Below are 12687 nucleotides of genomic sequence, written 5' to 3'. Positions count from 1 at the left end.
TACTCAGTAGGGAAGTCCTCACCTCCCCACTGACTGTACATAGAATCACTATACTTACTGTAATGTAATGTTCTGTATCCATTCCCCGCAGGTGGGTGCAGCTCTAGAAATCCCGCAGACCCCTGTGAGACCCCTCTGTACTCTCCGGGCTGTATAGAGGAAGAGAACAGGACTGTGACACAGGAATATCAGGTAGAGGAACCTGCTCTGACCTCTCCTCCTCGCACATCCGCTCCTCACATTGCAGGATATTGTGTTATTCCCATGTCCCCGCCCTGTGTGTGACTCCTATAGAGATGTCCCGTGTAACGTGTGGGTGGGACACGTATGTGACACATGTTCTTGTATGACAGGATGAGCCGGGACACGTGATATATCACCGGCAGTGTAAGGAAGAGGCCGTTCCTGCTGAGATCAGCCCAGGTAAGAGAGACGCAGACGCTCTGGGGATATAATATTGCTGTATGGGGAGAACTATTTATATTACTGGAGATGTGGTTTATACAGATGTAACCATGCTCATCGTTTCTACATCTTACCGCAATTGTGACTTGTAAGGCGCTGCAGGAGAATGGACCACTAGCAGTGAGTCGGGATAAGGTGGTTTTTATTTCCATTGTTCTTTTACTCCACCATATCATTCATTGTGTGTGTATCGGCTGAGGTCTTCTTCTGCGTTATCATTTATACACATACATCTGTGTCTATTCCCCACAGGTGGGTGTAACCCTACACACCCCGCAGACCCATGTGACACCCCTCTCTATACTCCGGGGTGTATGGGAGAAGAGAACAGGATGATCAGCCAGGATTATCAGGTAGAGGAACCTGCTCTGACCTCTCCCAGCTCCTCACATGTCTCACATTGCAGGATCTTGTGTTATTCCCATGTCCCCGCCCTGTGTGTCAGTCCTATAGAGATGTCCCATGTAACGTGTGGGTGGGACACGTATGTGACACATGTTCTTGTATGACAGGCTGTGCCAGGAGACGGAATGTGTTACCAGCAATGTAAAGAAGAGGACGTTCCTGCTGAGATCAGCCCAGGTGAGAGAGACGGACATACAGACAATACTGTCATACCAGTGGCAAATGCAGGATTTCTAGAGTGGGTTTTAGAAATCCACAATCTCCCACTGTGCGGACATGGAATACAGTATTAATATTGACAACTATAGATGGTCTATAGTATAGGCTGTATCAAACATATTTAATTAAAATGAATAAGTGGTCAGGAAAAGGTTAAACCTACTACAATAAATAAAGACACAAACATAATAGAACCAATACTGCACTTTCTAATCACACATTCTCCCACCACATGGTAAGGTTCCTGTCTCTACTTCCTGGTAGCTACACTCTGATCCAGTGCACTGATTGAGGACTTAGAACCACACACACACAGCAAACTTGGTAGAAGAAGCTGCTACCACTGGGCACGTGCAGCAGCTCTGCTCTGTCCTTTACACTGCATTATGAGGCTGCAGCTCTAGTAATCTTATTATATACCATTGCTATTGTTGTCATAGTTTGGGCCACTTGCCAAGAAGAGGGGGGTTTCCGGGCAACAGGAATCAACACCCCCCGCTTTCACCTTTGCATACAGATGATGTGTACAGAGGTCTCTGTGGTCTGGGGTTCCCATGCAGTCTTTATGTTAGCTCTAAGGATTTCCTGCAATAATGACAATGTAGATGGGTGTAGGAACATCACCAATCCAAAGTATAACCCCACACTGTGACCTAATGGTGCGTAGGGTGTAATATATGGGGGTGAGTATGTTCCATTAATATGGAATACATGCAGTATCTGAAAGCCTCTGGGTACCAGTAACGGGCACCACATAAGTGTGAGAGTCGGGAGTCTGATCTTATTAAGGGGTAGTAACTATATCAGCAAATAGGCTGGAAATAGTTAGGAACGGATGTCTGATAAAGATGGCCGCCTAGGACTGTCACACAGTCTGCGCAGTGCGTCTCACGGCGCTGTATTGAGCGTATTGTAATCAGCACAGACCAACTCCTACTTCTAGAGGAGAGGTCACCACATTGCCGTAACATCCAGGAGCCAGACTGTGGTCCCACACACAGTATATGAGCTGCTATAGGAAACGCAGACTTGCAAGAGGTACGCAGGCTTTTGATTCACTTAACTTGAACACACTGGGGGAAGGGTGTGGGGGGGGGGTGGACACCTTTTTCTCTGACGTCCTAGTGGATGCTGGGAACTCCGTAAGGACCATGGGGAATAGACGGGCTCCGCAGGAGACTGGGCACTCTAAAGAAAAGATTAGGTACTATCTGGTGTGCACTGGCTCCTCCCTCTATGCCCCTCCTCCAGACCTCAGTTAGAATCTGTGCCCGGCCAGAGCTGGGTGCTCCTAGTGGGCTCTCCTGACCTTACTAGTAAAGAAAGTATTTATTAGGTTTTTTATTTTTAGTGAGCTTCTGCTGGCAACAGACTCACTGCTACGTGGGACTGAGGCGAGAGAAGCAAACCTACCTGCTTGCAGCTAGTTTGTGCTTCTTAGGCTACTGGACACCATTAGCTCCAGAGGGTTCGAACACAGGCACCTGTCCTCGATCGTCCGTTCCCGGAGCCGCGCCGCCGTCCCCCTTGCAGAGCCAGAAGAACAGAAGCATGAAGGCGACGAAATCGGCGGCTGAAGACTCCTGTCTTCATTAAGGTAGCCATTGCTCCCAGCACACTTACACACTCCGGTCACTGTAGGGTGCAGGGCGCTGGGGGGGGGGGGCGCCCTGGGCTGCAATTGAAGTACCTTTGGCATAAAAACATACATATATACAGTCTAGCACTGTATATATGTAAAAACTCCGCCATTTTTTTACATGGAAAGCGGGACAGAAGCCCGCCACTGAGGGGGCGGGGCCTACTTCCTCAGCACACCAGCGCCATTTTCTCTTCACAGCTCCGCTGGAAGCAGCTCCCCAGGCTCTCCCCTGCAGTATCCAGGTACAAGACGGGTTAAAAAGAGAGGGGGGGCACATAAATTTAGGCGCAAACAATACAAAAAAAGCAGCTATTGGGTTAATCACTTATTAGCAGTGAAAATCCCTGTGTTATAGCGCTCTGGTGTGTGCTGGCATACTCTCTCTCTGTCTCCCCAAAGGACTTTGTGGGGTCCTGTCCTCAGTCTGAGCATTCCCTGTGTGTGTGCGGTGTGTCGGTACGGCTGTGTCGACATGTTTGATGAGGAAGGTTCCGTGGAGGCGGAGCAAGGGCAGATAAGTGTGGTATCGCCCCCGTCGGGGCCGACACCTTATTGGATGGATATGTGGAAGGTCTTAAATGACAATGTAAACTCCTTACATAAAAGGTTTGATGACGCTGCAGCCTTGGGACAGCCGGGGTCTCAGCCCGCGCCTGCCCAGGTGACTCAGAAACCGTCAGGGGCTCGTAAACGCCCTCTATCTCAGATGGTTGACACAGATGCCGACACGACATTTCTGAGAGTAACCCGGTTAATACCAAGAGGGTTTATATGTTTGGGGAGAAAAAGCAGCCAGTGACTTTTCCCCCATCTGATGAATTAAATGAATTGTGTGAAGAAGCGTGGGGTTCCCCTGATAAGAAATTAGTGATTTCTAAGAGGTTACTGATGGCGTACCCTTTCCCGCCAACGGACAGGTTACGTTGGGAAACATCCCCTAGGGTGGACAAGGCGCTGACACGCTTATCTAAAAAGGTGGCCCTGCCGTCTCAGGATATGGCCGCCCTAAAGGAGCCTGCGGATAGAAAGCAGGAAGCTATCCTGAAGTCAGTGTATACACACTCTGGTACTCTACTGAGACCTGCTATTGCTTTAGCCTGGATGTGTAGTGCTGTAGCAGCGTGGACAAATACTCTGTTAGACGACGTAGATTCCCTCGACAGAGATACTGTTTTGCTAACCCTGGGCCATATCAAAGACGTCGTCTTATATATGCGAGATGCTCAGAGGGACATTTGCCTGCTGGGCTCTAGAATTAATGCTATGTCCATTTCTGCCAGGAGGGTCTTATGGACTCGGCAGTGGACAGGAGATGCTGATTCTAAAAAACACATGGAGGTTTTGCCTTATAAGGGTGAGGAATTGTTTGGGGACAGTCTGTCGGACCTCGTGTCTACAGCGACAGCTGGAAAGTCCACTTTCTTGCCTCAGGTTTCCTCACAGCCTAAGAAAGCACCGTATTATCAAATGCAGTCCTTTCGTTCCCAAAAAGGCAAGAGGGTCAGGGGTGCATCCTTTCTTGCCAGAGGCAGGGGTAGAGGTAAGAAGCTGCACCATGCAGCCAGTTCCCAGGAACAAAAGTCCTCCCCTGCTTCCACTAAGTTCACCGCATGACGTTGGGGCTCCACAGGCGGAGCCAGGCGCGGTGGGGGCGCGTCTCCGAAACTTCAGCAGCCAGTGGGTTCGCTCACAGGTGGATCTCTGGGCTATACAAATTGTTTCTCAGGGATACAAGCTGGAATTCGAAGCGACTTTTCCCCCCCGTCGTTACCTCAAATCAGCCTTGCCAGCTTCCTCCATGGAAAGGGAGGTAGTGCTGGCGGCAATTCACAAGCTGTACCTCCAGCAAGTGATTGTCAGGGTCCCCCTCCTTCAACAGGGAAGGGGTTACTATTCCACAATGTTTGTGGTACCGAAACCGGACGGTTCGGTGAGACCCATTCTGCATTTTAAGTCCTTGAACACTTATATAAAGAAATTCAAGTTCAAAATGGAATCACTCAGAGCGGTTATTGCAAGCCTGGAAGAGGGGGATTTTATGGTGTCGCTGGACATCAAAGATGCTTACTTGCATGTCCCCATTTACCCATCTCACCAGGAGTACCTCAGATTTGTGGTACAGGACTGTCATTACCAATTCCAGACGTTGCCGTTTGGCCTGGCCACGGCACCGAGAATATTTACCAAGGTAATGGCCGAAATGATGATACTCCTTCGGCAGTAGGGAGTTATAATTATCCCGTACTTGGACGATCTCCTTTATAAAGGCGAGGTCCAGGGAGCAGTTGTTGATTAGCGTAACACTCTCTCAGGAAGTGTTACTACAGCACGGCTGGATTCTGAATGTTCCAAAGTCGCAGCTGATTCCTCCTGCTTTTCCTGGGCATGATTCTGGACACAGAACAGAAGAAGGTGTTTCTCCCGGTGGAGAAGGCCCAGGAATTAGCATCTCTGGTCAGGGACCTCCTGAAACCAAAACGGGTATCGGTGCATCACTGCACGCGAGTCCTGGGAAAGATGGTGGCTTCATACGAAGCCATTCCCTTCGGCAGGTTCCATGCAAGGATCTTTCAGTGGGATCTGTTGGACAAGTGGTCCGTATCGCATCTTCAGATGCATCGGCTGATCACCCTGTCCCCAAGGGCCAGGGGGTGTCTCTTCTGTGGTGGCTGCAGAGTGCTCACCTTCTCGAGGGACGCAGGTTCGGCATACAGGACTGGGTCCTGGTGACCACGGATGCAAGCCTCCGAGGATGGGGGGCAGTCACTCAGGGAAGAAACTTCCAAGGGCTGTGGTCAAGTCTGGAGACTTCTCTACACATAAATATACTGGAATTAAGGGCCATTTACAACGCCCTGAGTCAAGCAGAGCCCCTGCTTCGAAACCGGCCAGTGCTGATTCAGTCAGATAACATCACGGCGGTCGCCCATGTAAACCGCCAGGGCGGCACAAGAAGCAGGATGGCAATGGCGTAAGCCACAAAGATTCTTCGATGGGCGGAGAATCACGTGCAAGCACTGTCAGCAGTGTTCATTCCGGGAGTGGACAACTGGGAAGCCGACTTCCTCAGCAGACACGACCTCCACCCGGGAGAGTGGGGACTTCATCAAGAAGTCTTCCAACTGATTGCAAACCGATGGTAACTGCCACAGGTGGACATGATGGCTTCCCGCCTCAACAAAAAGCTAAAAAGATATTGCGCCAGGTCAAGGGACCCGCAGGCGATAGCTGTGGACGCTCTAGTGACACCGTGGGTGTACCAGTCGGTATATGTGTTTCCTCCTCTTCCTCTCATACCAAAAGTACTGAGAATAGTAAGAAAGAGAGGAATAAGAACAATACTCATTGTTCCGGACTGGCCAAGAAGGACTTGGTACCCGGAACTGCAAGAAATGCGCACAGAGGACACATGGCCTCTGCCTCTCAGACAGGACCTGCTGCAACAAGGGCCCTGTCTGTTCCAAGACTTACTGCGGCTGCGTTTGACTGCATGGCGGTTGAACGCCGGATCCTAGCGGAAAAAGGCATTCCGGATGAAGTTATTCCTACGCTGATAAAGGCTAGGAAAGACGTGACAGCAAAGCATGATCACCGTATATGGCGGAAGTATGTTGCTTGGTGTGAGGCCAGGAAGGCCCCTACAGAGGAATTCCAACTGGGTCGTTTCCTGCACTTCCTACAGTCAGGGGTGACTATGGGCCTAAAATTGGGGTCCATAAAGGTCCAGATTTCGGCCCTATCCATTTTCTTTCAAAAAGAACTGGCTTAATTGCCTGAGGTTCAGACATTTGTTAAGGGAGTGCTGCATATTCAGCCCCCTTTTGTGCCACCAGTGGCACCCTGGGATCTTAACGTTGTGTTGGATTTCCTGAAATCCCACTGATTTGAGCCACTTAAGACCGTGGAACTAAAGTATCTCACGTGGAAAGTGGTCATGCTGTTGGCCTTAGCATCGGCTAGGCGTGTGTCGGAATTGGCTGCTTTGTCATGTAAAAGCCCATATCTGATCGTCCATATGGACAGGGCAGAATTGAGGACTCGTCCCCAATTTCTCCCAAAGGTGGTGTCATCGTTTCATTTGAACCAACCTATTGTGGTGCCTGCGGCTACTCGGGACTTGGAGGACTCCAAGTTGCTGGACGTAGTCAGGGCTTTGAAAATATATGTTTCCAGAATGGCTGGAGTCGGGAAGACTGACTCGCTGTTTGTCTTGCATGCACCCAACAAGCTGGGTGCTCCTGCTTCAAAGCAAACTATTGCTTGCTGGATCTGTAGCACGATTCAGCAGGCTCATTCTGCGGCTGGATTGCCGCATCCAAAATCGGTGAAGGCCCATTCCACAAGGAAGGTGGGCTCTTCTTGGGCGGCTGCCCGAGGGGTCTCGGCTTTACAGCTTTGCCGAGCAGCTACTTGGTCGGGTTCAAACACATTTGCAAAGTTCTACAAGTTTTTTCTGCAATACGTGTATATAGTTATTGCTTAACTAAGGGTTATTGTTATGAGCCATCCGTTGAGTGAGGCTCAGTTGTTGTTCATACTGTTAACTGGGTAAGGTTATCACAAGTTGTACGGTGTGGCTGGTATGAGTCTTACCCTGGATTCAAAATTTCCTTTCCTTGTAATGTCAGCTCTTCCGGGCACAGTTTCCCTAACTGAGGTCTGGAGGAGGGGCATAGAGGGAGGAGCCAGTGCACACCAGATAGTACCTAATCTTTTCATCCACTACGGACTACGAGAAATAGAACTACCGGTGAGTAAATTCTTATTTTTATAGACACTGTTTAATAAAAATGACCATTCCTGGTAAGAATCCTCCTCTACCTTCCCCGCCATATCTGCCAACATAAAGGCGACTGTGTGTAGCATGTTCCCTATATCTCACTTACTGTACAGAAGAGCCGCCCTGATCTTGTGGATGATTTACCAATGTCCCAATACTGAGACTGTATTACTATGTAGGTTATACCTGTCTCTGACTAGGACACGTAGTACAGATGGAGCCTAGCTCATATAGCCTTCTATGGTGTGCCATGGTGCACCAAGGTTTATTAGCATAAACCTTTCATGTATTGTTCTAAGCTGCAATACAATACAGAGAGAACAATACAGCAGGGGATTAAATCTGACAGCACTGGCTCAGTTAACCTTATTAAACGGATAGATGAGCAGGGCTCCATCTGTACATACTTATTACAGTCTCTTCTCCGTTTTGCATACAAGACCCAGAGGTGTCCATATTACCCCTCACCCCCTTTGCAGTAGAGATGGAATAATGGATTTTGCAGTGCATCGCAGATATCCCTCTCCTTGCCACACAGGACCCGGCCGTGATGCATTTAGGGGAAAAAAATTAAAAGGTTCCACAAAATAGAGACTGACCTTTGGCCGAAAATAATACCATAAATCAAATAGCAAACTCAATTTCCCTTGTTATACGTGTAATTGACACCTATACTCCTGGGGCTGCTTACATCATCTGATAATATCTAATCGCTACTACTTTAGTATCATATGGTCTGTAGGCTTGTCTGCATGGGCCGCGTGTGTGCGCTTCTCTGAGTACGTCCCTGCCTTTTCCACCTCTCTGGCTGTGATGGCAGTTGGATGCAGAATGCCTTTCAGTGTGCACAGGCAGATTTACGTGTCTTCGCTTCTCAGCATGCGTAGTGTGAGATCACACATCATATGCTACAAAAACTGCTGTAGTCATCACTTTGCATCAGACCCCAAGACTACAACTCCCAATCCAGAGGGCCTGACCTCCTCTTCTTCAGTATTAAGGCATTGGTCTTCATCACTGGCTCCTCAGCGGATTCTAGCAGAGTGGTGTCAGAAACAGTCGCCCTCTCACACTGGGCTAGGACAGGACTATGGTTACAGACCTGTGGATGTGTCATTCCTTCCAGGCTTCTACATCCTATTCCGAAATGTAACTTCTGGTTTTGGTGCAAAACTGGACAGAAATCTAAAGAAAACCTAATTAAACATTTTAAAAATAACAAAGATAAACCTAGAGACGAGTTACAATATAATATTGTTACATACAGTGGAGGTAGAGGTGTAATGTACGAGCCCATCTCACAATGATACCAGAAGTAACGTTTGCCACCAGTGACACTAGATGGGTGTGAAGATAATTCAGGACTTACAGGACAGGACATTGCAGGACATGGGTCTTTTTAAATGATCTATCAAAACTGCTTTGAAGGGGGCATTGTAAGCTGTCACATATGGAGGGACACCTCAGACGCAATAATATCAGATTTTTGGGGCTGCCAGAGAAGGAGGAAGGTCCGCGCCCTGAAGAATTTCTGATGAAGTGGCTACTACACACTTAGAGTATGGTCAAGATGCCTTCACATCACATTTTGCGGTGGAACGGGCTCACCGGATACCCACTAGAGCACTGCCTCCTTGCCACTAGAGCACTGCCTCCTTGCCACTAGAGCACTGCCTCCTTGAGCCCCGCCTTGCACCTTTTTATAGCTAAATTTCTCCATTACAGAGATAGGGACAATGTACTGCTGGTAATCTGTACCAAGGATACTCCTGAGCATAATGGTTCCTGGATCTCTGCGTTCCTGGACTTCTCGTGGATGTACAGTAATAAGTGCACAATTCATTCCTATAAAGAGGCATCTATATATGATCTTAACTTTCCATATGCCGTGCTGTTAGCCTCCAAGTTAAGGGTCATTGAGAAACCAAATTCTTCTCTTCTCCAAGAGAGGCTGCATTGTGGCTCCATCATCGCAGGCCGGGTCACAGACAAATGGCTAGACTAGATCATCTGCCCATACATGGAACACTTTACTAAGGGCCTAATTCAGACCTGATTGCTGTGCTGCAAATTGGCAGACGTGTGCATTTGTAATGCCGCCACCCAGGGAGAGTGAAACCCCGCCCCATGCAAGTGTGCAAATGCATGTGTGTGCCGTGCGAAAACTTCACCAGGCAGCCGACATCTTCAAATCCATTCGCAAACTCACCATCGAATGATTTTTCCATACTGTGGAGTCTGTGCGTAGCCCAGGATTTACTCCTACAGTGCGATACAAACAGGCTGAACGGGGCCGGAGCTGACGTCACACACCCGCCCTAAAAACGCTTGGGAACGCCTGCGTTTTCCCTGACACTCCCAGAAAACGGTCAGTTACCACCCACAAATGTCCTCTTCCTGTCGATCACCTTGCGGTCTAAATTTTTGCACCATCCTGTATCTGTTTGGTGTCGCGCCTGCACATTGCGGTGCATACTCAGTCATTCGATAATTGAACGCTGTGCAATGTTGCACAACATCGATCAGGTCTGAATCGGGCCCTATGTCCTTGTCTTCTGTAGAACTCTTACGTATCCCTTTATTTTGTCTTTTTTCTTCTTTCCTTGTTCTTTATTGCAAATGTTTCTTGCAATGATTATACTTTCCCAGTGTCTGGCCGTCCTCTTTATACCGTGGTTGCACTAAATGCTAGGGTGTATTATCTCCAAATGATGTTTTGCAGCTGTCATTAAGCTGTGGTATTTGCCTTTTTGTATCTGTGGTATTTAATCGGTTAAACTTGTTACACTGTTCGCACTGTTATGTGAGCTCCAATGTCTCCTTTTTTGCTGGTGATCCCAGTTACTTTATCATGCACTCTCAGGTTTACTATATTGCCCGGGGTTTACTTCACTGAGGATCTCCCCTTATCTAGGGCTTCATAACATATATTGCTCCCTTATATGACGGGGTGGGTAGTTTTTGATAGTTTTTTCCTTGTAGGTTGACCTTTGGGTTATATGACCTGTGCGCTTTGTTTAGGGTTTCGTTCATGGTTTTAGGTATGCCGAAGTTGGAGATAGGTATACAGGGTGTGGTGGGGTTGCTAGTGTTATTTTACTGTATCTGTATTTTTCTTGTCAATGTCTTCTTCTTTTTTTCTTCTTCTTCCTCTTCTTCTCTGTTCCCATATTGCACTTCTTGTGATTACAGGTATCTATCCTGTTGCTCCCTTGCTTGCAAATCGTACAAATCTGATATTGTTCCTAATTCAGTAAGGATTGCAAATTCTGCTGATTAGAAGAAATTAACAAACCTTCTTAAATCAAGCTAGGGGCCGCCCATCGCAGGGCAAGGCTGGCCAGCATGCTGACCGCCGCCTCCCCTTCTTGATGAAGCAGAAATTGTGATCGCATCTCACTTTCTGCTTCATCATTGGCTGAGCCCGCAGGAGGCCCGCCGCCATCTTTCTGATCGCGGTGGCTGCGTGTGACGTCACGCAGCCACTGCAATCACGTCCCCCGTTTCCACGATGCGGCCCCTGTTTGCCCGCCTCCACCCCCGCAACGCTCCGCCTAGGAAACGGAGCGCTGACGCCCCTACCCGGCCCCGTGAACGCCTCTGCCTGATTGCCAGGCAGATGCATTCACATTTACTTCAACTTGCTTCGTGAGGTGTCATTGGTCAGCTATGAATTTAAAGGTGTTTCGGACCAGTCTCCACTTGTACTTGGGGGATAATTCAGACCTGATCTTAGCGGCAAATTTGTTAGCAGTTGGGCAAAACCATGTGCACTGCAGGGGGGGCAGATATAATATTTGCAGAGAGAGTTAGATTTGAGTGGGTTATTTTGTTTCTGTGCAGGGTAAATACTGGCTGCTTTATTTTTTCACTGCAATTTAGATTGCAGATTGAACTCACCCCACCCAAATCTAACTCTCTCTGCACATGTTAAATCTGCCTCCCCTGCAGTGCACATGGTTTTGCCCAACTGCTAAAAAATTTCCTGCTGCGATCAACTTGGAATTACCCCCCATGTGCAGTGCAGGTGTGGCAGATGTAACATGTGCAGAGAGAGTTAATTTGGGTTAGTGATGTGCACCGGACATTTTTCGGGTTTTGTGTTTTGGTTTTGGATTCGGTTCCACGGCCGTGTTTTGGATTCAGACGCGTTTTGGCAAAACCTCCCTGAAATTTTTTTGTCGGATTCGGGTGTGTTTTGGATTCGGGTGTTTTTTGCAAAAAACCCTCAAAAACAGCTTAAATCATAGAATTCGGGGGTCATTTTGATCCCATAGTATTATTAACCTCAATAACCATAATTTCCACTCATTTCCAGTCTATTCTGAACACCTCACACCTCACAATATTATTTTTAGTCCTAAAATTTGCACCGAGGTCGCTGAATGACTATGCTAAGCGACCCAAGTGGCCGACACAAACACCTGGCCCATCTAGGAGTGGCACTGCAGTGTCAGACAAGATGGCACTTCAAAAAATAGTCCCCAAACAGCACATGATGCAAAGAAAAAAAGAGGTGCACCAAGGTCGCTGGATGGTTAAGCTAAGCGACCCAAGTGGCCAACACAAACAACTGGCCCATCTATGAGTGGCACTGCAGTGTCAGACTGGATGGCAGATTTAAAAAATCAAATGTATTTGCACCTGGCGCTCGCCACAAAACTTGGTGTGAGCAGCTGATCTCTGAGGGATGATCCAAAAAGCCCTCCCAAAAAAGAACTAAATCAGCAAAGAATGAGACAGCGCTATACACTAAAGTTTATGAGATTGAATTTTATCTTTCCTTTAAAAATACATATAGACAAAAATGGATACACAAAATAAAAACCAACAACAAAGATACCGGCCAGTATCACATAATAATTAAATATAACTCGACAATCTGTTAAATTGTATTGATATAAAATTAATACTACCAAATGAATGCTGTAATTTGGACTCAATATATGTGCTAAAGGTGACAGTCCCGATAATTAGGCACATTGGTTTTTTTGCGCTTTCAGTGAACAATTGTAACTTTCCACCTCCAAATAACCTTTCAGTCATCCAAATCCAGCAGGTTTAGTATTAATATGCAGCTGCACACACTTCTGAAAGAAGCCCACTTTTAAAATAATGTCCCGTAGACTCAGATAACCAATTACTGGTAACAAAAGCAAGGTCGGTGAATTAGCTT

The 12687-nt window shown here is 47.6% G+C and overlaps 1 protein-coding gene across 7 annotated transcripts in view; it reads left to right on the top strand.

The window, feature by feature from the left end:
* LOC134996061 (oocyte zinc finger protein XlCOF22-like) overlaps window positions 1–12687 on the top strand; it is a 162076-nt gene that overhangs the window by 49954 nt on the left and 99435 nt on the right. For all 7 annotated transcript variants that reach the window (XM_063951161.1, XM_063951163.1, XM_063951159.1 and 4 more), the window contains exons 7-10: window positions 92–192; window positions 354–423; window positions 718–818; window positions 978–1047. In XM_063951161.1, the coding sequence (XP_063807231.1) occupies window positions 92–192; window positions 354–423; window positions 718–818; window positions 978–1047 (342 nt within the window). The remainder of the gene's footprint in view (window positions 1–91; window positions 193–353; window positions 424–717; window positions 819–977; window positions 1048–12687) is intronic.

This window comes from Pseudophryne corroboree, chromosome 2 (assembly GCF_028390025.1).
Source record: "Pseudophryne corroboree isolate aPseCor3 chromosome 2, aPseCor3.hap2, whole genome shotgun sequence".
Taxonomy (NCBI): Eukaryota; Metazoa; Chordata; class Amphibia; order Anura; family Myobatrachidae; genus Pseudophryne; species Pseudophryne corroboree.
Note: the sequence above shows the minus strand (reverse complement) of the source record. Positions and strands in the feature narration are given on the sequence as shown.